General features: G+C 37.3%; 1 protein-coding gene across 1 annotated transcript in view; it reads left to right on the top strand.

Annotated features, from left to right (window-relative positions):
* UBR5 (ubiquitin protein ligase E3 component n-recognin 5) overlaps nucleotides 1–27,368 on the top strand; it is an 82,966-nt gene that overhangs the window by 21,140 nt on the left and 34,458 nt on the right. The window contains exons 6-16 of the mRNA XM_088533625.1: nucleotides 1,910–2,099; nucleotides 3,256–3,415; nucleotides 9,173–9,322; nucleotides 11,264–11,475; nucleotides 15,061–15,177; nucleotides 15,256–15,366; nucleotides 16,158–16,312; nucleotides 17,862–17,979; nucleotides 18,858–19,042; nucleotides 19,826–19,935; nucleotides 21,565–21,677. Coding sequence (XP_088389751.1) covers nucleotides 1,910–2,099; nucleotides 3,256–3,415; nucleotides 9,173–9,322; nucleotides 11,264–11,475; nucleotides 15,061–15,177; nucleotides 15,256–15,366; nucleotides 16,158–16,312; nucleotides 17,862–17,979; nucleotides 18,858–19,042; nucleotides 19,826–19,935; nucleotides 21,565–21,677 — 1,621 coding nt within the window. The remainder of the gene's footprint in view (nucleotides 1–1,909; nucleotides 2,100–3,255; nucleotides 3,416–9,172; nucleotides 9,323–11,263; nucleotides 11,476–15,060; nucleotides 15,178–15,255; nucleotides 15,367–16,157; nucleotides 16,313–17,861; nucleotides 17,980–18,857; nucleotides 19,043–19,825; nucleotides 19,936–21,564; nucleotides 21,678–27,368) is intronic.

Below are 27,368 nucleotides of genomic sequence, written 5' to 3' on the forward strand. Positions count from 1 at the left end.
AAGTTGATCAGTAGGTTCCAGAACTTCTGAAGATGTCTGTTAAACATAGCAAAGACATCAGAGAATGAAGCCTAACTCTTTTAAGGATATTGAATATGTTACTCTTTTTCTTTGAAAGAACACATTTAAACCACATTTTAACTGAATTGCTGTTACACTAAAAATAATGGCAGTGTGCAAAGCCAGTGGGTTTCCCTGAGCTCAATTAGGATTCAATTGTAACATTTTAATTATTATAAGGATATAAATGTCTTTAAATGTTAGATCTCTCTCAACTCTGTCACTGATAGCTTATAACTTAAAATAGAAAACTGCATCAGTAATAAGTATTAAAATATAGCACGTAAGCTTCTTTTTACACCCACATCCTCCCTGCTGAGAGCTGGATTGAAAAATTTGCTCTGTAGAAATTAGCTTCCTCTCAGCTCCCTTCCCAACAAAAAGAATACGCTCCTAGAAACAATCTGACTCATTATATTTAATGTCACTTTTTTTTTCCCCCGTTTCATGTTCCTTTTCATGTTCACCAATATTTTTCTTTTCCTTTCCTTTTTTTTTGGGGGAGCTCTTTCTAACTCATGAGGCAAAGCATTTATGCTGAAGCTGTCATTGAATTGCTTATTGCTTCCTATTGAGTCATCGTCTGTATAGTTGCTGGCCGTGATCCTGAAAACATAGATTTCCCTGAGACAGGGCATCCTCTTAAACAGATGCTTGAGCTATTTAATTTTATGGTCTTGCGCAGAAAAATGGTAATCGGAACATAAAATATAAGATTTAACTGGTTGTCTTAATTACTACCTGCAGATATGAAAGCGATACTTCGTGAAAAAAGCAAACTGTTTTTTTCATCGCAGGGCATATTGATTCCCCTCTCCCTTTACTAAGTAGACTCTAGATTTTTTTTTTTTAATTATTTCTCATGAAAGGAGGTTGATGCATAGGGTGATTAAGAGCAGAAAAGTTCCACTGATACTGATGATTAAAGAGCAGTAATGCCATAGGCAGTATTCTTTACAGTAGGCTTCTGTCTGAAACAAAGTTTATTTTTTTTCCTGAGGAATAAACTAGAGGCTTTTTATTGTTTTGTTTTGTTTTGTTTTTCTTCCTCAGGACCACAGAATATCAAGGCTTTGGGGGCAATACATTTGGTGCAGTTCTCTCTTTTTAAAGTTAGCTGTAATATGGCGAGTTGTATATTTCTACGAGGCACTATCTTATATTCCCTTTTTTTGATATTGGCCAATGGGAAGGGAAAGTTTGTTTTTATCTAGTCATTTTACACATGCTTTTGTGATACATGTGTGAAAGCTGATTATTCCAAGAGGAATAGGTCTGTAGTAAAATCCCTCTCAAATCATTTACATGTAGTGCAATATCTAGTGCAAGATTTATCTTGCAGTCAAGGTTACACTGGAAAATTAAGTAAGCAGTTTCTTAATGTAAATCACATCTCAGAAATTTGAGAAGAGCCATCTAAATATAGTGACCTTCTCTCAAACTCATGGGTCATGAGGCTGCTGCTTGTATGTGCTTTTATAGTAGGAAGGCAGCAATTGAGCGCTGGTGGGATGCTGCTTTTACTGTTGCTTTTAGAAACTTAAGGAATTGTGTGTGTGTGTGGCTGCATGTGTGCGTGTATGTGTACATCACACAGCTGTACAAGTAGCCAAAAGTGCAACTTCATGTTTCTTCTGTGTAGTTCAGAGCTATATCAGTTGCCTAGTGCTGTTCTCATTAGTTTTGAGAGATCCTTTCATAGCATATGTTTATGAAGCCCATATACAGTATCTTTCCGAGAACGTCTGCCGTATGTTCATAATAAAACTGAAGCCATACTTCTTGAAATAGCCCCCAAAGCATGCTGCTATTTAAAAATTAATACATAAATAAAATCTAAATCTTCTAGAAGCCGCTGGAGTTCGGGGGTTGGTGGAAGTGGAGGAGGATCCTCTGGCAGATCGTCAGCTGGAGCTCGCGATTCCCGACGGCAGACCCGCGTTATCCGCACCGGGCGCGACAGGGGCTCCGGGCTGCTGGGGAGCCAGCCACAACCGGTGATTCCAGCCTCAGTCATTCCAGAGGAACTCATTTCACAGGTACGTGAGCGGCGAGCCTCTTGGTGCCAGAAACTGGCAACCTCTTGTAGCACGTGAGCAGGAGAATGCTGCAATAGCAGTGTATTTTCCCAAGGAATTATGGCATGTAATTAAGATGAGAGACTTACCAAATTCTTCTATTCTGAAATCCATAATGTCAGTGACTGTTTTATTTTTATTCCAGAATTGTAATTTCCCAAGCTTTCTCGTGCATTGTTTATTTGCAGATGGGAATGTAGCAAAAAAAAAAAAAAAAAAAAAAAAAAACTTATCAAGTAAGCATCCTACCAAATATATAGGATTCTTAAAGGAATATAAAGAAGGGGAACAATTTCTTTTTTTTCTTTTTTTTTTTTTTTTTTTTTTTTTTTGCTTTGGATAAAAGTGAGTGACAAATTTCTGTTTAAATGAAAGCCACTAAATACATTTAATCTCTTCAAATGCTAATATTTTTTCTTCATGGGTACCGCTCCTTAATGTTTTAGTAAATGCAGTCGATATAGATGTTGGGCGTAATTTATTCTGCTTTTGCCCCTTAATGAACCAAAACCAAATAAGTAGATGGGCTTTACAACGTATGATTCAATTGAATTTAGTTAGTCATGGAGAAAAATACTGTTATAACAAAGTAATATCTTCAAAATATGTAACTAGGTAACATATTGTAATTCTTAGTTAAAAACAAGTTTCTAGTCATGATTTGGAATATAACCAGCAGTTGGTGTGCCAAAGATTAGCTGTCCCTCTGCTTTGGATGGGATACAGCATAGCTGGCACAAGCCAGGAGCTAGAAGATGTAGTGTCTTAGACACATCTGTGACAAAGTTCCTCTCTGTTTGTGACTTCCAAACTCAGTAGAAACTGGGAACTTCTGCCTTTTTAGAGGCAAGATATTAACCCATTAGGAAATTCATTCCCAGAGCTGGAATTCAGTGCTCTAAATTAAGCCAAGAAGTTGTTAATTATCTAGTGTTAGATATCTAGGAAAAAAATCCAGGTGAGTCTTTGCCTGCAGGTAGTGTGTTTGACTTTTGAAGAATCAATAATAGCACTCCTGCTTTTTGTTAGACTGTTTTAGAGTTAGGCTTTGTTATCTTGGGAGTGGTGGTTAATGAGCTGAGAGTGGCCAGTAACCAATTGCACCCTGCTCTTACAGGCACAAGTTGTTTTACAAGGGAAGTCCAGAAGTATTATTATTCGGGAACTCCAGCGAACAAATCTTGATGTAAACCTTGCTGTAAATAATTTGTTAAGTCGTGATGATGAAGATGGAGATGATGGGGATGACACAGCAAGTGAATCATACCTTCCTGGAGGTTTGTATTCTGCAAACTAATAAGAAAACCCCAAGGTGTTCTTGTTTTCTTGTGTTTAAGCACTGACCAGGTCTTCCACGCTGCGCAGTGTATGCAGCAAAAACTGCCCGAGCTTATAGCAGTGAAGTCTAAAAATGCACAAAGCAAAAGATGCCCTGGGATGGAAGGAGGGATTAACTGAGTCAACTGTTGTTCTTTAAGTTCTATTTGAGGGTAGCATGAAAGGGATTTTTTTTTTTTTTTTAACAAACCTGGGCTTTGTAACATCAGCTTTGCATATGTACGTTGTTGCTCAATGAAATGACTGCAGTGTGGCTTGCTCGTAAAAGCTGATTCTAAATTTTAGTGGCTTATCTAATTTACTAATGTGTTCCTTCAATACAACATTTTTTAGAGCAAAACTTATACAGCCTTTTAAAATCAAAGTTTCTCGAGGGAGGGTCAAACAGTGTACAGTTCTTACAGATAGACTGATAAATTATTCCTCATCTCAAATGCCCCTTATAAATAAATGCTGTAGTATTTTGGCAATGCAGGTTTAATGTTATGACTGAAGTCCAGTAGTTTTGAAGTCCAACAGAGTCTATCTCATGCAATTTCTGTTTCAAAAAGACTTCCGGTTGTCTTATGCATTGGTTAAATTACTTAGGTAATCTGACTCTTGCCAAGTAACCCTATTTGAAAACATAGAAGCCAAATCTAATGTTAACCTTTTTTCTAGTTAGGTGCACGATATGCAAAGAAGGCATCTAAACTCTGACTATGTATTAGCTTTCCTCTTTGGGTTCAGAATGATATTTTGGTATTTTTCTAATAGATGTTTTTTCTGCTCATCCGGTTCACCAGGAAGGCTCATGGGCTTCCTCCATCTTTATCTCGTCCATCATGTGATTAGACAGAGGTTTCTTTGTTCTGCAGCAGAGGCTTGTGATGTACTTGATGTCTTCTGGTTTTGGTTGAAGCCAACAAGCTTTTTTTTGTATTACTGCAGAACCAAGAATCTGGTTGAACTTAAAGGCAGGGGTGAAAAATCCTTAATTTGAGTCTGGATGTTTAGAGATCAGCTTCATAGCGTTAGACAGATGCACTGAAGGAAGCAAATTCTTTTAACTCTATCCCTTTATTCGAAGCAGGAGTTGTTCCTGTAGGCATACCAGAATGTGTTCCTCCGGAAACTGCCTTCAGAAGATAACTCTCTGCCAGTAATCATCCAGAGTGAAAGTGCATTTTAACCAAGAACCAGCTTTCGGCAGCGTTACTATTCTCTTGGTGCTTCTTGAGATCATAGGGGTCAGTTAATAGAGGCCACTTGAGAACGTATGACAGCTGATATTGGTTACAGGGTGCCCAGGCTGCAGTCTCAATTTGAGATAGGCTAAAGTAGTGTGCCACATTTCACTGTCTTTAGTAACTACCCAGAAAATGCTTCCTCGTTGGCTTACTTTTTAAAACTTTTCCATTTTTAGACTAATCTTTCTTACAAGAGATTGCACCCTCCTAATATTAGTATTTTTTTCCACTATTCTTTTTACTCTGTGGAAAAACTGGGCTAGCTCTTCCCCAGCTGTTGTATGGAAAGAGAAGGAAATCACAACTGAAATGCAACCTGCTTTGTCTCAACTTTGTCTTCAAAGGCATAAGCAAAATCGGTAGAATGTGCAGTGCCTTCTGCATTTGTCCTTAATTTACTAAAGTTTCATGGGCAAAAATAGCTAGGTGTGTTGTGTGGAAATGAATTCCCACAGAATGTGTTCAGAACATAGGAGAGGTCTAGCTGAATAGCAATGTGCTGTTATGACTCTACCCTTGCTTTATTAAGTAGGACAAGTTTAGCAATTCTTGCCATTATTGCTTAGTCATGCAGGCTGGATTTCAGAAAAGTCTGATGGCCAGAAAACCTTGCCTGTAACTCTGGAAAAAGAGCAACATCCCATCCTTTCAAACCACACAGAAACAGTGTTTAAATCTTTTGCTCCAAGAACTCTACATTCTCCTTATTATCACTTGTCTTGCCTCTGGATGTTCTTTTGCACCTGTAACATTGGAGTTAATTGGAGAAAACGTTAGGAATTGAATGTATTTAAGCAGTTATTCATTATGTAATAAGATTGTTCATAAAAGAATCATTTGAAAAAAATACATACACCAAAAAGATTCTGAAAGATAAAGAATCTTCAGTTGTGTGGTTTTAGCTTTGTGTGTGTATCTTTTTTTTTAATGATGTTAGATTAATACTTTAAAACTTTTTGCTTTTGTTCCTTTCAAGTGCCAAAAAAAGGCAAAAGACAAGACTATTCACACTTCAGAACTTTTGAGGCTTCTGCATTTTGATTAAAAGGATATGCTGATTTTTACTTTCTTCTTTATGCATGTCTGGTGCTTTATGACCCTTAAATTTAGGGGTTAGCCCTCTTAATCTTTCAAGCCAGAGAGATGATTTTAAGAGGAAAAAAATAGTACTGAGTTGCTTTCCAGTTACTGTGAAATTTGAAAATTCTTATTTCATACATCGTCATTTCATTAATATATCATTTGTGATAATCTCAGCAGTGCAAGGATTATGCATCGGGCTTTTTGATGATCAGAGAAGTTTCAGTTTTCAGAGACATTCAAAATACCTTAAGTGAACAGCAGAAGTTCTGCAGTATATCCAGGCAACTTTAGATTTTTGGAATCTGAGATATGCTTGTTTAAAAATCCTCTTTTTTTATTTTACTTTTTTTAGGAGAGAAGAGAAAGACTGCTTTTGTATTGCAGCACTGCTTGTGTTAGTTTGCAGGGATGAGAGATGGGAATTGGAGCATAATATAGGAATCAATTTAAAACCGGTTATTCAGTGGCTTTCCTTTTGGGAAGACATCTACGTGTATGTAACTTTTTTTTTTTCCTCCTTTTCTTTTGAAAAATTAACTTTTTAGGTAGCATTTTGAATGAACGTATAGCATCAAGATAAGTAGAATTCTGTTTGACTTTGGATTCCTAGCATAGCATGATACGTATTTTTGTCCCTTCACTGTTGCAGTTTTGCAATTTATTCCAAAATCAACAATTAGAAGTACTAAAGGCATCAAGTTTGTGACATTTCATAAAAATATGCACATGAGAAGAGAGACCTTACGACTGTCCCTTTAAAAAGGGAAAGGATATAATGAAAGTTCTACTTAAGATAAGAATCTATCCAGGCAAAATCTTTAATAAATCCATAGCAAATAGTCATGGAGCTATTGGAAACCGAAATCTCAATATTTGAATTGCTGCTTATATCTCTTTTCTCCTGCCCCGCTTCCCTTTCCTCTGCCCTAGATACTCTGGTGTCTACTAGTGAATCATAGGTACTTTCTTACCTTCTTTCTGATGATGAGAATGATTCTGTCTAATTCAGCTGCTGAGGGATGGGATTCTGGTCTATCAGTGCACAAGTGACAAGTGGTAACGGACTTCTCCAAAGAGCAGGGAGTAAAGTCACAGAGAATGTGTTTTACTTATATGCTTAAACTTGATCTTGCTCTTCAATATCTGTATTCCTGTAGAACTAAAAAAATCTGGTGATGTAGGAAGGGGAATGGATTTGGCTTCTATTCCCACCAGGTCTAGCATCTCTTCTCCTGCTATAGAAGATGGAAGAAGAGGGGAGGGATCTCTTGCAGAAATATTGAACAAAAAATTAAAATATGATTTGAATTTGAAGGAAGAAGTTTTGATTTTTCTCACTTTTCTTGAAGTACATTTAGCCAAAAATATACGTCACTTTGGTTTTTGGGGCTGTTGTCAAATTTGCACGAGGTTGACGAGTTCTTTTCTGTGTGGCCAATTCTGTTCCCAAGAGAGATCAAAGTAGCAGTCGTGGAAATCTTTGGCTGGCAAATGGCATAACCAACAGGGCGAGTTGCTGGGCTGTTCCTGTTGCTTGCTGGAGGACTCGAGAGTTGGAGTCTCTCATAGGAGGAGAGGAAGAAGTACCAGAGTGGTGAAAGTAGCAGGAAGGAGGAATGGGGCCTCTAGCAGGTTCTCAGCTGCATTTACATCTCACAGAAGTGCGCTACTTAGCTGAGCGGCACCTCTGCTTTGGTTTTGCAGGAGGTCAGTGGAAAGTAGATAAGATAGGCAGGACCAGGCTTACAGGCATCTAAAGTGTTTGGGTAAAGCGTAGCCTGCTTGCCAGGTAAGTGTGGGTTTTTTTTTTTTTTTCTTTTTTCCCTAGAATTTCCTGTAGCCTGTCAGGGATCTTTCTAAAACTTACTACATGGACTGTGGTGCCCTAAACTGGGTGCTTTTAGAAGCAAAGGTTGCACTTTAGTGGATTCTTTACTTGAATAATAGTGCAAATTTTAAATAGATCATAATGTAAAAGAACTATTTGACCTGCTGGTTTTGCTTGCTGTGGCTTCCCTGCATCTCCCCTGCATCTTTGGGTTTTGTTCACAAAAACAGGTTATCACACTGTTTTTATGTGAACTTCCTTTCTGTTGGGGACATCTGGTTGTAGCTGGGATTTGTTTGATTTCAAATTTCTGTCCAGAAAAGTCAGAGTAAATACACAGGTTTCCTCCAGCCCGAGTCTCTGACACTTTCAGTATCAGTAAATGAAACAGTTCAGGGAACTAATACTGACTCTGAGAGCAGACATGTGGCCCCTTTTCAGTTTTTGGAGACACTTGCCTTTGTGCTTAACTTTCTATACTGCACTGAGAAAAATCTTAACACTGAAAGCTGAATACTAAGGATGTTTTTATTTGACATCACCAAATCTTGATTTGTGGCCACAGTTGTTTTAAAACTTCCGATGAAGCTAAAGCTGAGAGAACCTGGATGTTTTGAAGTCATATGTGCTCCTTCGGTGCCTTGCAGAGGGACAGAGCCTCGTGTTAGCGCTGTGAGTGGCTAAAGCAGATGAGGTTGTGCTGCTGCCAGCAGCAGCCACCCTGTGTGGCAGGGACACTGCCATTCAGCAAGACGGGAGTGTGCTTGGGTTGCGTGATCTGCCCATATCCTGGGCTTCCCCGAAATGCTGTGTGAGTTTTCATGAGCCTCTTCTGTGTGCAGAGAGCACTTACCAATATCCTTCTATGCAGTAAAGGACAGCTTGCAGATGTTCAGGAGTAGTAGCTCCAAAATATATATATATTTTTTCTTTTTAAATTGTGGCCGGGCCTGTCACAGTGTTGAAGATCGTCTTTGTATTAAAGCAATGGTACTTTCTTCCAGATAACTGTTGTTTTTAATGTTGGTGCCATTTAAGGCTTTGTGCCAAGAGCTGCAGCCACGAGCTTGTGACCTGAACAGTGTCCTTCTCGGAGAGAAACGTTCCATGGAGGAACCGACAGTCTTCGATACCAAACATGAGGCCTTGTGAAGGCAGCTTTCACCATCACTTTTATCCTGCTTAAACCCAGGTGCCCGTTGGATTTCTGTGCATGTGCATAAGCCTGGGAGCACATGTGCATTTACTTTCTCTTAGCACTTCATTCTTCCAAGTGAAAGGCTTAAGGTTTGAGCTCTTGGGTTGCAGAGAGATGTGTTTCAGGTAAGGCTCGTTTAGGAAATGTGGCTGGAAGCTGGTCCCACGCGCTAGCTGGCTGTGCTGGTTTGTAAAGGTGGACGAGGCACATCGGCTTGCACTGGTGAATCTGAAGAGCAGAAATTCAATTAATGGATAGTCTTTTCTTGTTTGCTTTGATACTTTCCAGTTGATGGTCTCTCTAGCTAATGTTTTTAAGTAGCTGATTATTCACTTAAGACCCTTGTCTCCTCTTATAGAGGATCTTATGTCTCTTCTGGATGCTGACATACATTCTGCTCACCCAAGTGTCATTATTGATGCTGATGCTATGTTTTCAGAAGATATTAGTTACTTTGGTTATCCATCCTTTCGGCGCTCATCACTTTCCAGGCTAGGCTCATCCAGAGGTAATTTTGCACCTTTTTTTTTCTTTATAATAAGTAGTTTTCTGTGCAAAGCATTAGTGATGGTACACACTGGTGGTATAGATGCAAAAGTAGACTATAATATATTGTCAAAGATGCAGAGTAGATAATTTTATTAGTGAGCGACAGTTCACTTATTAATGACTTATGAATACAAGCAGGTAAGTTTAAGAACCTTTATAATCATTTTAAATCTAATGGTTGATCATTGCTGTTTCAAACTGTTGTAAAACTTTTACCTGCTAAGTATATTTTAAAATGTGTAGTGCAAATACCTACTAATTCATATATTACATTAGGAGTATTTGGTTTTACTCAAAAACCAGTAACAAGTGATGACATGCAGCATTCTTAATCAGATAGAGGAGGGTTGCTCCTTATGCTCTCTTCTTTACATGTTCTTAATATGTCCCATGGCAGAAATTAACTTTATGGACTAAGGAGAAAGATGTGTAGATACCAGGGATGGAGAAGAAATCTATATAATATTTTTGGAAGCATTTTTATAGTTGGCTAGGGACAACTTGAGAATGAATACCTTGAGCAGTGTTAAGGTGTTTTACATGTTTTTGTAAGGCATATTACACTGGGAGGTTTATAATAAGCATGCAGCAGCTTTTAGCTTTTTGAGCTATTACACAAATGCTGGCAGCATTTACAAACTGTTAATCCAGCCTCTGCTGTCACCGTTTGTGTGATACAGTTATTTTGCCTTTTGAGAACATGATATAGGATATTAATTGCCGAACAGTTAAGTGCCTGTTAAAAAATTACTAGTCGAGGGTCAGTGTGTTGTTTGCTAGAAGATAGTAAGTGCAGCACTATATGGAGTATATTTCTTAGACAAACTGTTGTTTTTTTGGCTTGTGTAAAAGCTTTCCCATTTGTCTAGTATAGCGAAAGACCAAAGACTTGGAGTAATTTATTGAAATTATGATATGGTAACATGATCATCTTATACATGTAATTCCAGTCGACTTTTGTGAACGTAAATTAAGTACTTAATAAGTTAAATGCATTATTTGCATGTACAAATATTAAGCATCTGACATAACTCCTTCTAAATTCCTCCTTTTTTTTCCTTTCCTAAGGTTATTCTATATAAGACGTTACCACGAATTTTATAATCCTTATTTTCCATGCATAGTTGACTCTTGGAAAGTTAGTTTGATTACCTGATTTAAAAAATTTATCTGCATGAGCGAACTGCAGAGTACTGGCTTTAGACAGTTTGTAGGCCAATTGGAGGGGAAGCATTTTGGTAAGGAACATTTTCCTATGAGGATCCTTTTTAAAAATTGTCTGACTCTTGAAAAGTTTTCATTTGATCTACTCAAAACAGATACAGTTTAATCCAGTCCCATAGAGTATTGTCTTATAGAAAAGGGGTTGGATTATCAAATATTTATGCAAGAGCTTTTTTCCTTTCCTTTTTTTATGCTTGTTTTATTTAACCTTTTCAAATTATTGTTTTTTGGAAAAGTTGTTATGAAACTCTCTAATAAATACTCTTTTTTGGTTTGCTTAAATGTATCTAACAGACAGTACAGATATAGGGTTTTTTTGTTGTTGTTGTTATGAGATGGATAAAACAATACTACAAAATTCTGCATATTGTACTAGAAAACCTTAAATTACCATGTTAAATGTATTTGGCTGCTTACAGTTTGAATGACAAGTAAGCAACATGCTTTTGCATTTTGATAGCACACAGACTGTAAGACTTTTTAGCTACTATTTTTATATTTAGTAATTCCAAAGTCCATGTGCTTGAAAGGGTTGATAAATTGAATGTTGCATGTCAGGACTTCTTTATTTTTAGTCTTTATGAGTAGTTGTAAGTGCTGTTAGTTGCATCCTGAAGGGTCTTTACTAGAGAGTGGCTTACTTTTATCCCACTGGTGTGACCCAATTGCATACCAGTTCTCCTTCTTCCCTTAGAGAGAGACTCTGAGCTGTTGCGTGAACGTGAGTCCGTTTTACGTTTGCGTGAACGAAGGTGGCTTGATGGAGCCTCGTTTGATAATGAGAGAGGCTCTACGAGTAAGGAAGGGGAGCCAAACCTGGACAAGAAGAACACGCCGGTTCAAAGCCCTGTTTCTCTAGGAGAAGACCTGCAGTGGTGGCCGGACAAGGTATTGAAAATTTTTGAGCATTTTACGTGTGTCATGAAGCAGACTTTATGTTTTCCAAATAAATAGTCTTTATTTCCCTGCTGAATTTCTCAGTTAAGTGCGTGTAAGATAACATGATAGCATATGCTTTATTATGCACTTGGGAACATTATGAATAACTAATTACACCCTTATAATCGTGATCCTGCTGTTACTTCTGTTTTAATTTCTTCACCTGTGTGTTTTTTTTTTTTTTTTTTTTTAAGGACATCACTGTAGATTGTAAGGCTCAGATTCTTATTTATTTTCATTTAGATGCTCAGAGAAATTAATAAGTAATAAGGAATTCGTGAAGCAACTTAAATTGTCCTTCTATACAAGAAATAAAGAAAACTTTTTTTTTGGTTAGGTTTTCCTTTTCCAGGATGCTTCCAGTTTGACTGGATGAAGCTTTTCAGAAACAGCGATGAAAGTTGGTTTGTGTTAGTCTCGCACAAAACAGGATGGCAAATAACAGAAATGAGTATTGGCAGCTACTTAAGAATCCTTTTGGCTCTGGTTAGCTGGCCCTCTTAGCCTCCCTAATTCCACTTTCAAGAAAAAATTCCCCACACAAGATCCAAGAAAAACGGAATGCTAACTATATGTTGTCAGCCATCTATAGATGTCATTTTCTTGAGGTATTATCTAGATGCCTGCTAAAATGGATGAACAAAATTATTTTCCAGGAATGGAAGTGAGAGTTTTTGTTTACTTGACCAAATTTTGAGTTTTGGAACACCTCTTCCTAGCATTTCCTCTTCTACTTGTTTTCAATATCTGTTTGATTTCTTTTAATGTTTCCTACTTTCTTTCCCTTTGTCTCCATTTTGTTCCTTTCAAACCAAGCAGAGAGCTTGAAGGGGGAAGCAAATTGGAAACCTCATTTCAGCTTACAGGTTCCCACCTTTAACCACTATCATCCCATTCTGTGATTCAAATTAAGCAAGGCAGATAATTGGGAAAAATAAAAATCTGATAAGTAGCCTCCCAGCTAGACTTTGCATGACTAAGGCATGATTTTGCTGAACCAATACACTGACCCTTTATGTCAGGAAGAGCTGGCAGCTTTTGACCCTTTTTCTTTCTTACAGGAGTAGAATGAGGGAGTCATCCAGCTTGGGTGGAGGGTTCTGGGGTTTTACCATGAAAGAACAAAATAGAAATAGCATTTGCAGTCTAGCACTCTAGCTATCCCCTAGCTTCCAGTTTAAAACGGGATGTCGTGTGGGAGAGGCCTTCCATCTTTTTCCAAGAGCAGGCAAACATTTCATCCTGTCTCTCGACTGCACTTTTGTCACCGAGGTTGTGCTGCCTCTTTCTTGCCATAGCCCCGCTCCAGGCGGCGGTGGTGGTTGCAGTGTCCAACACACATTTCATGAGGTAAATAGTGAGGGAGATGATTCGACTGAGAGACCAGTGGAGACACCCTTTTCCTTTTGAAAACAGGGAAGGAGATCTCAAGGTGTTATCAGAAGAAGATAATAAGCTGGTGGAGAGATTAAAGTACATGAAGAATCATTGAGGAATCAAAGATTCTTGCTTGCAGTTTTTTTTTTTTTTTTCCTCTTTTTGATCTTTAATGATTTTGGCTTTTAACTCTTTAAAACAGAATTTTAGCAGTCCATGATGAAGACATTAAACTTGCAGATTTTGGGAGGTAGAATAACAGCCTGACAAGAATGGGTGAAACTTCTGAAAAGCTATATCAGCTTCCAACTGTATCAGCTTCACACGGGACCTGAGTCTAATGATGTTGACATGCTGCATAAATGCACAGTTTTTTTTTTTTTTCCACCAAATATTTGAAATCAATTCTTTGAGAATTCAAGTCAAGTAATAGCGCAATAGCTAAACATAACATACCTATTTGGAACAAATACAGAAACTTCAGTTTGCACCGAACTATGGTCTAGGAGGAAAAAGAAGCCATGCTTATTGTATTAGAGAGTGGTTCTGATATGTATGAAATTCTTTTGGGGGTACTTGGTACAGTTTAGTACTACTACAGTCTAGTCACCTTTGAACTATCAGAAGAACTAAGAGTTTTGTCTGCAGTTCAAATGCTGAATCATGTGCAAATATGTAATTCCTTGGTCTGAAGTCAGTATTTATACCTGAACAGACACAGCTGTGGTTGCAGTGCCAGCCTTGTGATGTTATTCATGCATCTTCGTGCTGTTGCTCTTTTGAATGGCCCTACGGAGGTTTATGTGGCCGGGTTCTCATCTTTAGATCACAAGCTGTAATGTTCTGGTGGGTGGAGGAGAATGACTTTGAATGGCAGGTCTCTAGAGTTTACCTTATGTTCATAAAACTTTATTAAAAAAAATTAAAAAAATAACAAAAAGTCGCAGTGAAATTGTCTTGTAGCAAAGTTAAAGTTAATTGCTTTCCATACTTTAAGGCATTAGGCTAACTAACTTTTGAAGATTCACTTACACTAATGAAGAAAAGCATCTGCATAGTGTGCACTCTGTTGTGGTTGCACTTCTTTCTCAGAATACGTAATGTTTTACATTGGAAATTATTAACATGATTCAGATTAGTATTATTGCTACGTGCTGGCTGATGGATGCCCTCCAGAGCACAGTAACTCTCTTAAGACGCTCAATGCCTTTTGAAACGTGCAATTCCATGCACGCAAATAAGGGAAAACTGGGTGAATCTAAATTTCCAACAGTGAAAACCTTTGTTTCCACTTGAAAACTTTTGTAGCTGATTCTCCTGACTGAAGAAAAATCTCCTAAGCGAAGGAACAAATAAGCTGCTGCTCTTCTGTTTTTGTGTGTTTTGTTTTTTCTTATGGTTTGGCCTTGAGAGCTCAGTTTCCCAGAGCGCTCTGTTACTCAAGTTATCTGATCATTGCATTAGCTTTTGCAGTGCAAGACAGGTGCAAACGTTTTACAAATTCTTCAAATTCATGAGTCCGTAGTTTGCAGTGGGGAACAAGACCTTGGAAAAGTGACATTATAATTGTTTCATAGGTGCTGCAGTATTGGTATCCTGCTAAATTCAAGAAAAGAAGGCCTGTGAGATCCAGGTGTTGGGCCGGATGAGACCATTGAGCAAAGTGGTACTAGCTCAGTACCATATTAAATGAAATTATTTACAAGAAAAAAAAGGAAACCTGTACCCCATAACTGGTGCTGGCACACTAGCTTGTCTGGTGTGCCAGGTCCTAATGATGCGATAAAGTGACACTTTGATTCTGCATCAGTGTGGAAGACTAGGCTGCCTTTTTGTTCTATTAAAATGTCCAGATTTTGAGAGGGAAACATTTCTTTGAAGAATATCTCAGGCCAGAATTCTTCCCGTCTTTAGTTACAGAAGCAGTATTTTGTTCTTAAATCATGTGGAAGAAGTACTGCTTGTTGTTTGTTTGAGCATATCGCTGAGTTTACGACAAACTCTTCTTTATTTCCGAAGTCCAAAATTCTTTAACATTTTGAAAAAACCTTAGTAATTCCTGTTTCTTTTTTTAATATGGAAGTTTGTTACATTAAATTTTTGATGGGTAGGTTTTATGATGATGCTGACTTAAACTCCGTATTTTGGTATTTGTAGGATGGAACAAAATTTATTTCTATTGGAGCTCTATATTCTGAACTTGTTGCCGTTAGCAGTAAAGGAGAGCTCTATCAGTGGAAGTGGAGTGAATCAGAGCCTTACAGAAATGCACAGGTACTGTACACCCTTAAATAATATCTTAAGAAGGTTTATATGCTTTGAATATCTCAAGTATTTTTCTTGTTTTCAAAGAATCCTTCGCTGCATCATCCACGAGCCATGTTTTTGGGGTTAACCAACGAAAAGATAGTGCTCCTTTCTGCAAATAGCATTAGAGCAACTGTTGCCACTGAAAATAGCAAGGTATGACATGTGGGGTATGACTTTGTTGAATCTGATAAAGTTGTTTTCCAGCTGCGTGTATTGCAGTGCAGTTGTTTCTTAAGGTTTGTCAGTAGCAGAAGCTGATAATCTTTGTTCACTTGTTCATCTTTTTTTGTTCTATAGAAATGTAAAAATATAACCAAAACTTAATTTATGTTTTATGAAAATACAAGAAATCAAAAAAAACAGAGAAAATGTGAATGGAAAAGGTGATAATACTTAGATTTGCAGCAGATTTGGAGCTGAAACAGGGAAGGGTTATGTGTTCTACCAGGTTTTTTTGAAATGCTTGACTATTGCACTAGAATCTGACCCTGGTTTTGGAATAGAGAGGTTTGTTAATGTTCTGGATGTAATTACTGAAAATCTAGTGGCATTGAAGTTTTCGGTACTGTAGAGGTATTTTTTTTTCTGGCCAGCAAAGAGTCAACTTGAAACTGTGCAATATTTGATTTGATAAAATGTATGTACTTGTTGAAATGCTTGTAGAATATCTCTCTGTGTTTTGTCACTTCTTTTGTCTGGACTGGAAAGGAGGAAAAATGCCTCAAAAGCTCAGTTTTAGGGGAAGAAAAGGTGATGTGGGATAATATCGCACATGGGATTACTGAAGTATGCAAAAATGTTTATTTTTCTTTCTTTTTTTCAAAAATAATAAATGTTACATTAAACTTAGAGGTGCAACGCTTTTTGTTTTCCTCTACCCCCTTCTTTTTTTTCCCCCCTACTCTTTCCTGCCCTTCCTGTTCTTTTCTTCCCTTCTCCTTTAGGTTGCTACCTGGGTGGATGAAACCTTAAGCTCAGTAGCTTCTAAATTAGAGCACACTGCACAGACGTACTCAGAGCTTCAGGGAGAGCGCATCGTTTCCTTACATTGTTGTGCTCTTTATACATGTGCTCAGCTAGAGAACAACTTATATTGGTGGTAAGTAAATTTTTGTGGTTTGCGGTGTAGTTTTACTTGATATCTTCATGCGTGTGAGCTTAGGTACCCATTTAAAAGTTTCTTTATACTGTTTCTTTGATCCTAAGCAATTTGAATCTTTAAGAGAATAAAGTTATCCATAGGAGGTGCTCACATGATTAGATAACTCTTAAGGTTACTTTGTGAAACAGAGCAGTACATCTTAAGCCTTTCAGGCCTTTTGCAAATTCTAAGCGTGGCACAAACATAATCAGCTCTGAGGTCTCCATTCTCCTCTTGGGGTCTGATCTGCTGGTTTGTGGTCTCAATCCTAAATAAGAGAGAAATAGCACCAGATGTTCTGAAGCTTGTTGTTAAAATACATAATTCATAAACACTTGCGAAGTCTGAAATGACAGGCTTAATTGTCAAATTTTATGTCAGAATGCTCTGTGTTCACAAAACCCCTTCAAAAATCAAAAATAACACTGCCAGAAGAGCTCCAAAGTGTATACCTAACTTGAGTGAATTTATTATCATTAATGTGGTGTTAGTGTGCATTGTTTTGTCTTGGCTTTGGATTTTGTTGTGCTTGTATGTAACAGAAAAATCTCAAGTAGCTCTTAGGCATGAATGAGTTAAATACTTGGTGTCAAGCTGGAAATCTTAGCACTGAATTGAGTCAGTGAAATGGCTTTTCTGTAACTCTGAAATGTATTCTGATTGATGTAGATAGCAGCTTCTATCTATTAACAGACTTAGGGGAGATGTCTCTAATATCTTGAATGGGTCTGGAGCCTTGTGGAAGGGTTTAGGATGATGCCTGTCAAGTTTTGCTTGTGATGAGGGAGGTTTTTGAATAAAAACATCTAACTATAAGCGACTGGCTAAAACATGAAGTCTTGAAATCTTACACTGTCAAAATCAAAAATCTATTAAGAGGACTTAACCACATGCTTTAATGCTGTTTTCAGCCAAACTGAATTAATCCAGCTACAAAAGAAAGGATTTTTCTTCCTCTCCTTCACCTGTAGCAGCTGAAATCTCTCAATGGATCTTGGAGTCCTTCAGCCATGTCCACAGAGAGAAAGTGAGGCCTTTGGCAGAAGGGCTTTCCACCTATAAAAGTGAAAAGGCTTATCCTGGGCCGTAGTGAAGATAAGGCAGCAACCTCTGGCAGTTGCCATTAGTCAGAGCAAAGCTGTCAGCTCGTTGAGAGGGGACACTGCCCAACTTCAGCTGGGTCTGGAGCACGTCAGCTCAGACGTGCCTCAGACTGTGGAGGCACTTTGGACTGGAATGAAAGTCATCACTTAGCAGGGACGTTTCTTCTGCGCTCTCCGCCTTTGTTGTTGTCCTCCTCATAAATCAGAAAGTTGAGATGAAAGGTGGAAGGTGGGGATATATGTGGAAAAATATGTCACGTCTGCAGTGCTTTGAGATTTTGGAGAAGGTCTCTCAGAGAGCTGCGTTTTTAAACATGACTATGTTAAACGGAATAAATTGTTCGAGGGTATAAACACAGCATTTCTTTGATAGCCTTTTGATAACATTATGTGTTTTTCCACAGGGGAGTAGTTCCTTTCAGCCAAAGGAAGAAAATGCTAGAAAAGGCCAGAGCAAAAAATAAAAAGCCCAAATCTAGTGCTGGTATCTCCTCAATGCCAAACATAACTGTTGGAACACAGGCAAGTTCAGCTGTCATATGTGACACATTTATAGTGCTGTGTGATGAACCTATAGTCTGTTCTTAAACAAAAAAAGAGTAACAGTTCAGGTTTCTTTCCTGTTATGCACAAAAGTCCTATAAATAATTTGGAATTAAAATACTGTATTTTAATTATATGACCGTAAAATGATGTATTCTGCTAGTGTATATTTTTAGCCTTATTAGTGTAATTGTTACTGTAAGCATGGAGGAAAAAATGGCACCCATGCAAATACTAAGTTCTAATTTCTCTGCATCTTTCTTACCCATTCTGTACTTTGAAGGTATAAAAGTATAGACATGTTAATGCTTAAAAGAGCATTTAGCTTTGTAAATGACCTTGCTTTTAACTGCCTGCACGATTAGGGTCTGTGATTCATGCAGAGCTATAGGCATTTGGTTTTATTTTATTTTATTTTTTTTACCAAAAAAAAAAAGTATGAATAGCTGAAGCAGAACTTTGTTTGTTCTTGTGATGATTACGAGAACTGGTCTGAGCCAAAGCAGTTCCCTTGCAGAGAGCCCTTGGCTCTGAGTCCATTCTCTTCTGTTCTGGGATGAGTCTTCATTTTTAGCTGGTTTGTTTCTTTTTAAGCTGAGCCTCTTAATTGTATATTAAACAGTTGCACTTCTAAAGCTGCTGTTTTCAGCTGTCAGTTGTACAACAGCCTCTTTCTCCTAGCCAAGTGCATAGGAGATCACACTGACTTTCCTGGTCGCCCAGTTCCATAGGTTTTCATTTCTCTCTTGACTGCTAAATATGTCACCAAGAAAATGCATGTATATATATGACTTTCCTTGCTTTGATCCACTCATAGAAATATATGATCTCATGGAAATAAATACTTTTATCTTTAGGTGTGTTTAAGAAATAACCCCCTCTATCATGCTGGAGCAGTTGCTTTTTCAATCAGTGCTGGAATTCCTAAAGTGGGTGTCTTAATGGAATCCGTTTGGAACATGAATGATAGCTGCCGATTTCAGCTTCGATCACCAGAGAGCTTGAAAAACCTGGAGAAAGCCAGCAAAACTACTGAGGCCAAGTAAGCGTCCTAAAGGAAGAGACAGCCTTGTTTGACATTTTTTTTTTTTGTTGATGGTTAAAAATAGGAAGGAAGGTTTTACCTGGTTTAAACTTTTTGATACCTGATAGTCTCTTAATTTTACTGTAAACTCTGCTAAATGCGCAGAAGTGTTTACTGCAAGGAAGGTGTCTCAGTTGTCTGAAATAACTAGGCAAGTATTAACCTAGTATCCTCTTGCATCTTAAGACAAAAGTATTCTTGCCCTCCACTCTCAGGCGGTATTTCAAAATGTTTCCAAGATCTCATATTTGGGCACACTGAGAGTGGTTTTGTTCGTGAAAATAAGTGCTTTTAAGCCCTTCATGGTGTTGAGAGACACCTTTCAGCCTGTCCATACTTTGAATAAAATCATTTGGATTGGCAGTTGTTGTTTAAGTTTTCCTTAAAGGTTAAAGTTTACTTATTTCAGAACTTCAGACAAGTGTATAAAACTAAGAATTCTTTTTGCCACATCTGAGAATTTGTACCCTGTACTGTTATATTTATGCTTAGTAATGTTAAGTTAATTCCTGATTAAGAAGCACAGCACAAGTCAGAATATGAAATGTATTGTCTTGGTTAGGGTGTTTTGTTCAGGAGTATGAACTTAAAATATTTGCTGAAAAATATTCTTGGATTGTTACAAAAATCATTACGTGGAACATGGCTGGTTTCCTGGACATAATGACAGTCTGAGTGTTGTTGTCACAAAAGAGACTTCACGTTCTTGTGTCTTTGTCTTAGTAACGGTTCTTGTTCCAGGCCTGAGAGCAAGCAGGAGCCGGTGAAAACGGAGATGGGTCCTCCTCCATCCCCAGCTTCCACCTGTAGCGACGCATCCTCCATCGCAAGCAGCGCGTCGATGCCATATAGTAAGTAATGGAGATAGCTCATAGTCGTAAAAGATTTGTTCAGTTAAGATGTTTATTAAATGGCAGTTGTAGAAAGATAAGGCATTAATCTCAGAAATTGGAGAAAAGTAAAAATCCTTTTTGTCTCTTCACAATGAACCACCATATTTTGTGAAAGAACTTAAATGTATCAGTATAAATAATGACTAGTTGATGTAAGGTGTAACTAAGTAGACATAATAGTCCTTTTCAAAATCAGAAGGTGATTTACAGAAAGACAGAAGGCAAAGTTGTTTTTTATGTCTAATTGGAATACCAAAGTGAGCCTGTTTAGGACCCAGATATTGAACTTGCTTAGGAAAATTCCTTTACAGATTTAGATGCTCTTGCACAATTTGCCTCAGAAGTGAACTTCAGAGGGGCAAAACTGTGGCTGGTCATCCTTATTACACAAAAATGTCTAAACCCAAACGTTCTTTACTAGGCATGTACAAGTAGTTGGGAAAGTTTTTATAGTGCAAGCTGGTTTTCAGGACCTGAAATGCTGTATTAGAATTCTGTGTCCTGAGCCCTGAGTCAATGTAATTGACTTCTGATGCATTTTTCTTGTTTGTTTGTTTGTTTGTTTGTTTTTGTCCTCCATTTAAACGCGTGCATCTTATAAAGGGTTTATTACAATACCATCATTTGAAGGAATCTTCTCTGTGGCCCTGTAGCTTCTAGTTGTTCACATGCTGCAGTTTTAAAAACTGTTCAACTAGAGAATCAAATGGCCTCATACAAAGATTGAGAATCTCTTATGCTCAGATCTGCAGTACTGATTTATAGTATTAGTAGAATCTTCTATTATTGATGCCTTTTTGTAGCTCTTTCAACTGTAAGTATCCTATGACTATAACTTTACTTGGCATTTTGAACTGCTGTTTGAAGTTAGTGTTACAGTTGGCTGAAAAAAATCTGCTTTGTTTCTTTAATCATGTTGATAATATCACACTAAAGAAACTCATTGCAGGAGATTAAAGTTTTTGTCATAGTTAATTTAGCTGAGTTATGAATTTAATTTTTGATCCTGAGTTTACTCTAGTTCCTACTCAGATAATGTCTTGGAAACAAATCTTTACTATATTGCAATTACTGTGAGTCCAATGCTATTGCAATTACTATGAGTCTATGCTGGTGTTCCAGAAATTCATCAAAAATGCATAGGTTACTGGACAGGCAGACTTTTGCAAAGGGCTATAAAGTGCTTTTCAGGGGTGCTGAATGCAGAATGTTACAATCTTAGTCTTGTTGTAGAATAAATATGAGTCCTGCAAAATTACTTATATTCTAATGTGTTCTAATTACATTGTATAATAGCTTTCTTTAGCTATGTTTTTCCTTCTTTCTTTTTTCTTTTTTTTTTTTTTCAATATATAGTTTTAATGTCATTAGATATCTGATAAAGGGTCTTTACTGGTCCTAATTTAATAGAAAAATACAAAAGTGGCATGATACTGTTATGTACCTTTGACTTAGGTGGTTTAAACAGATTCTTGTTAACTTCTGTTGTTAATTTTAGATTTGAATAATTAAACTGTTTTGCGGGGAAAGGTTTGGTGTTTACGTGATTATTTCAAGTTTTTATTTATTTATTTTTTTGTGTGTCAGAACGACGACGATCTACTCCTGCCCCAAAAGAGGAGGAGAAAGTGAATGAAGAGCAGTGGTCTCTGAGGGAAGTTGTGTTCGTAGAAGACGTTAAGAATGTTCCTGTTGGCAAGGTTTGTCTAAAATGTTCTGTCGCACCATCTTAAAGATAATTTTTTTTTCCATGTAGATAATCTCTCTGATTAAGTGTGCTGCACGCTTTGTGCTGTACATTTCGGGCTTTGTGTATAGCAAACTCTAAACTGTTAGTTTAGGGTGACACCTGAGAATGTCTTCTGTTTCTATCTGTATGACCCCTTTTGCAGATTTTTATTTGTGCACAACAAAATGATAGCAATCAACTGAATATGTTTTGGAACACAAAAGCAAAAAAAAAAAAAACTGAATCTTGACAGTAACTTTCCTATCCTTAAAGATGTAACTAAGTGTTTTGAAACCCACATGTGATGTCACATTTAAAAAAAACTCATCAGGGTTTACAGCAACAGCTTCCACATTTGTCCAGTTAGACTGGAGGGTTACCTGTGTTCTGATTTTTCAAATACCAGCTGAGTTCTTGGGGGAATCTTGCAGTCAAAGAATAGAATATTTTGATAAGATATAGGTAATGTGCTTACTGGAGAATATTCTATTTTTTTTCTATTAATATGACAGTAGATGTATTTAATTTCACTAATACGAAAACCTGTTTGTTTGCTCCTTCTGGTCATCATTTTCTCTCTAGTTAAGCCTTCACTATGACTGAGTGCCACAGAGGAAAACAAACTTTTTCCATACTTGATTTCTCCTTCTGATTGTGTGATATCAGGAAGGATTAGGTCATCTAGACAGTTCCCTGCCAGAGAAGACATCTAGACAACTATTCAAAAATAGGAATGGCAACACAAATTTTCTGTGTTTTCTACTTGGTTTATGGAAGATTTGCAAACAAAAGAAGCAAACAAAAAATCTTCAAAGGGAGGAGACCCACAATGAATTTTCACTATCTTGTTTAGGTCATTTCTGTAGAGGAAGGTATGAAATAACTTAATCTGACAAAACAGATACCAATAAGCAAGGTTTTGAGATCTAGCTTATGTCAGTCTGCCACTCTCACCAGCTGTGGACAAGCAATGTTGCCTTTATCTGTCCTTCCCGCTTTCAGAACAGGGACAGTTTTAATTACTTTTGCATACAGTTGTATAGGTGTCTTGCTTTGTGGGCAGCATTGAGAACAAACACTCTAATATAAATATAGATGAGTTTAAGTTTTGGTATGCTAGTATTTTTCACTGAAGTACATTGAAGTGCTAAAAATGTTGTCTTCTGAATAGAATTATTAGTTCTGGTCTGTTTTGTATCAGTCATTTAAGGCCAACATGTATTTTGTTATTGGTGATCATAAAGCATGGTAGACTTCTCCAATGCTGTATATTATCATTTGCATTTTTCTTGTTACAGTTTTGGAATGCTTTGTTAACTTCAAAGTTTAAACAGAATCCAGCACACAAAACAGTAAAAAAAAAAAAAGAAAAATCTTGCCTAGCGATGTCCAGGTTGGGACAGAAATACAGTTTTTATGTATTCTATATTTATATATTTTTATACATTCTCTTTGTAGCTTGGTTCAGTTCTTCCATGATATGGGAAGGGTTGAATGCTGCAGTCTGCAGAGGACACTGTTCAGTGTTCTCTCACACGCCTTCAGAACAGCTAATGTTGTTCATTGTGAAACAGAGTTAGTGATTTAGCCTTTTTTGAGTTGAATTGAACAGAAAAATAATCTGACTTCTGTCCAATCTGAACTGTTATTGTTTGTGTGAGTAATTTTTGAGTGTGTTGAGATGTTCAGATTGCAAAAACATAGTCAAATGGATTTGGGCTTAAGGAGTCCAGTCCTTTTAGAGAACACTGTGGATATCTTCATCTGGTTTTCCATGGGCTTTTGTTTACTGAACAACTTTATGAAAACTCATGTTTCTCGCTATGAATCCCCATTGTAGCTGGGGAACCCTGCCTGTGAATATGCTACTTCCCATGTAACCTGGGAGTTTGTTACCTTTGGCATCTCAGAAAATTGGCTCGGAAGTGCTGCCCTGAGTTTTAAGTACTTCATGCTACAAGTCATTGTGTCAAAAAGCATAATACTTAGTTTCCCTCAGATCGCTGCCATTAAGTAAAATAGTGGTCGAGAATATGAATAATGGGACTTCTTTGAGAAATACTGAGTGCTAATTTGTCAGATATACTTTGATCGCAGCATAAAGTGAATTGCACTAAAATAATCCATCTTAGAGGTCAAAAATCTTGCCTTACATAATGGTTCAGGTTTGAAAATGTAAATGAAGGAGCAAAAAATTGATTGCTTTCTTCTTAACTTCAGCAGGAGCATCTGAAAATCTGTAGGTTTGTATCCTGCAGAACAAAGTCAAATAGCCAGAAGTTTCCATCAAAATGTTTGCCCCCTTTTAAAAGTATTTGTTAGTAGCTTGTGGTACAGAGATACAAATGTTAGCTAATGCTTCAGGATGGAAGCTGCAAGTTGTTCAAACTTTAGAGTTCAGTCTATATCTCTAAAATAACTTCATGTCTGGAAAGATTGTGTTCTTCTGTTCTTGGGTGTATGTGAAAACTTTATAAAGACTCCAGAAAGTGCTTAGTTAAGATTCTTCCTAGACCAAATATTAAGGGTCTGTGAAGCCAGTAGATGATCTCAAGTTTTAACATGCTGGTTTTCCATTTGGACTGGTCCTTGGGCTGAGCTGTTAACACTCCTCCACTGCATTCCAGGGTCAGGGCTTGTGATAATTGGGATCCCAGTAGACTGTACTGGGACCAGTATTTTACACACTGCATCGTAGCTCAGGGTTAATTATATTTGGTGCCAAAGGAACAAATGCCCAGTGTGTGGAGAAAATACAAAAATTCTTGCATTGGTCTGTTCTTGAAAGAAAGCAAGAGGGCAGAAGAGTCTATCAGATAAACTCTTGGGATTTAGTCATCTTTCTCCTTGAAGTGTATTCCTTTTCTGATCTGATTTCAGTTTAAATGTGTTCATGGACTTGGGACAAAACCAAGCCTTTATTCCTTCAAGCCCATCATTAGATGGATTTGATGATGGAGGATTGTCAACTAATGAGTTACAGAAGATTATCAAACTAATGAAAGACTGATCGAGTGGAAAAGCCTGGCACTTAACTCTTCTGTTGTTTGTGTTGGTACAAACAAGCCCACTGGTCTGAGCAATGTGATGAAAACCTCTTCTTCCAGCATAGTTTAGGCAAGGTAGGGATTGAAGGAAGGCGTCCTTGCTCTTCACAGACACCAAAGGGCTAGAAGGTGGTTGTGCTCATCCCATGTGCCTTGGGGTACCTACCAACTGACATTAGCCTCTGGATTTCTTGTTCTGCAATGACTTTAAATTGGTATCTGGAACCGCTGTTAGAAAAAAGGGTAGGGGACCTGGGTTGGAGCTGCTTTTTTCTTGTTCTTTGGCAGCTGCGGTTCGTTTTGGTCTGAGGCTTCCATTGGCAGTGTCCAAGGCCTCCCCAAACTGCTTCTGTTCATCAGAGTTATCCTGGATCAGGTGAGACTTCCATATATTACCAATTTTGCAGTTTCTATGCTTGGACAATCCAGTCCTATGGATTTTGTGTAAGACATGTTGGATTAGGTGGTTTCTGTTCTTAACTTGTACTCTGGAATATATTGGTTTAGTCAGTCAGTTCAACTTTTTATTTTTGGTTTCCTTTCTGTCTGAGTGTGAAGCCTTCCAGTCGGAAGGACTTGAAAGAGCTCAAGGGAGACGCAGTACTAGAAAAGCTATCTAAGCCCTTGTAGGAGTCTGATTTTAATCCTTTGAAGCTGAATATTTTTAAGATTGTCAGTATTTCTTTGGAAATACTCTTTCGCTTTGAGAGGAGAGGTAGAAATGTTTTCTGATATTAAAAGTATTTCCATTTTAGCAAGCAGAAGAAAAGCAAGTAAGCATAGATTTTTCTTGGTCTTCTGCTGCCGTGTCTTAAGAAGAAATATGGTGATTCTCTGGATAGGGAAAAGTTCTATGGATTATCGGTAGACCTAATCAAGTTTGAACTTTGAAATGTTCAAATGCTGGTAGTCGCCTTCCTTGTTTTTAGAGAATACTCGGTCCATCATTAATGTGATTTTAGGCAAAGAACCTTAAGAGGCGATGCTGGAGGAGAAGCAGGACTCAGGACCAGTCTCCATTTGATTTTTTTGAGGAAGGAACTTTTATTGAAAGCTTTATGCCCATCAGTGTGTCTCTTTAAATTGGCTTTTGCATTATGCTCTTAATGCCCTAAAGGAATATGGCTATGAACACATAGTAAAAGTAGAAGAAATAATGAGTATGCTCATCTTTCAGTTATTTCTGTTGTCCGTACATTTTTTTTTTTCCTTCCACTAAAATGAAATAACAGATCCAGTTATACTGTAAGTAAAAATGTGGATAAAAAGAGATATTTTTATTTTGGAGAAACTGACTTAAGCTTGTTGGTTTTTTTTTTTTTTTTCCTCTCCTGTTTGATTCAGTTCTTTTAATATGGTCGTTAAGCCAGATGTTTGTGCATGGTTGTATAAAATGCTTGTTTCTAATAGAAATTTTTACAAAGTGCACAGATGGTGAGAAGTTGAGCACATGGGTTCTTTAAGTTGATGTGTATAAATCTTTTAAGATCACTGTTGTGTTTTTTCTGGTTAATATGTTTTTCAGTGAATCCAGACTTGTGTCTCAGTTCAGTTAGAGGAATGTTAATGTTGCTCATTTATCTTAGTTAGTGGCAGCCCACTGAAATACATCTTTGCCTGTCAGTCTGTTCTCTGCAGTTACTATCAGATTTCCATGTAAGTTCTTCGTTGCTTGCCGTATAGGTGGAGAGATTATTTGTATTTTTTTGCAGACAACCAGTAACTTCAGTATTAAATGTTAAACTGAAGAACTTAATTACCATATGAAGGAGTGGATTTCTTCTCAAATGAAATTATAATAAACATATTATCCAGTTTTCCAATATCAACTCAAAAAAAAAAAAAAAGCCGCAAATGAAACCAACTCTAGCATGTGCATCTTCAAAGATTGAGTCTTTAAATTGGTCAGCATTTTCTTTTTGAACATGTGAAGAGAATTTAGGTGGTGCACGAAAGCAGCCAGAAAGCCTGTGAAAAAAGCTTTGACTTGGAGATAATTTCCCCTCACCACTTCCTCCTGCAAACTGTTCATAAACTTGAAGCTTTGTGAAGGACGGTTCATAATCAATGTCTAACAGGACCTATTTAGAATCATCTGTTTTCAGAAGAGACCCAGTTTTAAAGGGCTTTTTCAGCAGCTTCTTTTAGTCACTTAAAATATCTGCAAGTTGGACTGGGAGTTGATGGTTCAGCCATCAACATGTGATCACAGGCTTGCAGATTGGTCTCACAGCCTTGGAAAAAAAATGTGATTGTACCTTGATTGAATTATCTTGACCAAATCATGATTTTTCTCAAGAATATTATCTTGCAAGCCTCATATCAAATCTGTCTTTGTGTATTCTAGGTCAAAGTTGATGTTTGTGGATGTTTTGTGTCTGAAATGTCTGAATGGTTGTTACCTATTGTATCTTGAAGACTTAACACCTGCTTTTTATTATGGAAGACCTTTAATTTTTTTTGTCTCAATCTTTAATATTGCTTATTTCTTTTTGCTTGGAAATTATTGAGAAATGAGGGCCTAACCAAGGATGATGGTTGCTTTTTACCTAGTTTTGACTAAGACTTGAGATCATAGTAAGGTCTTGTTCATTCTAAAAATGAAAACATTTTTC

Source organism: Tinamus guttatus, unplaced genomic scaffold (assembly GCF_059628265.1).
Source record: "Tinamus guttatus ecotype Peru unplaced genomic scaffold, ASM5962826v1 Tinamus_guttatus_pri_ptg000510l, whole genome shotgun sequence".
In the NCBI taxonomy this organism is placed as follows: domain Eukaryota; kingdom Metazoa; phylum Chordata; class Aves; order Tinamiformes; family Tinamidae; genus Tinamus; species Tinamus guttatus.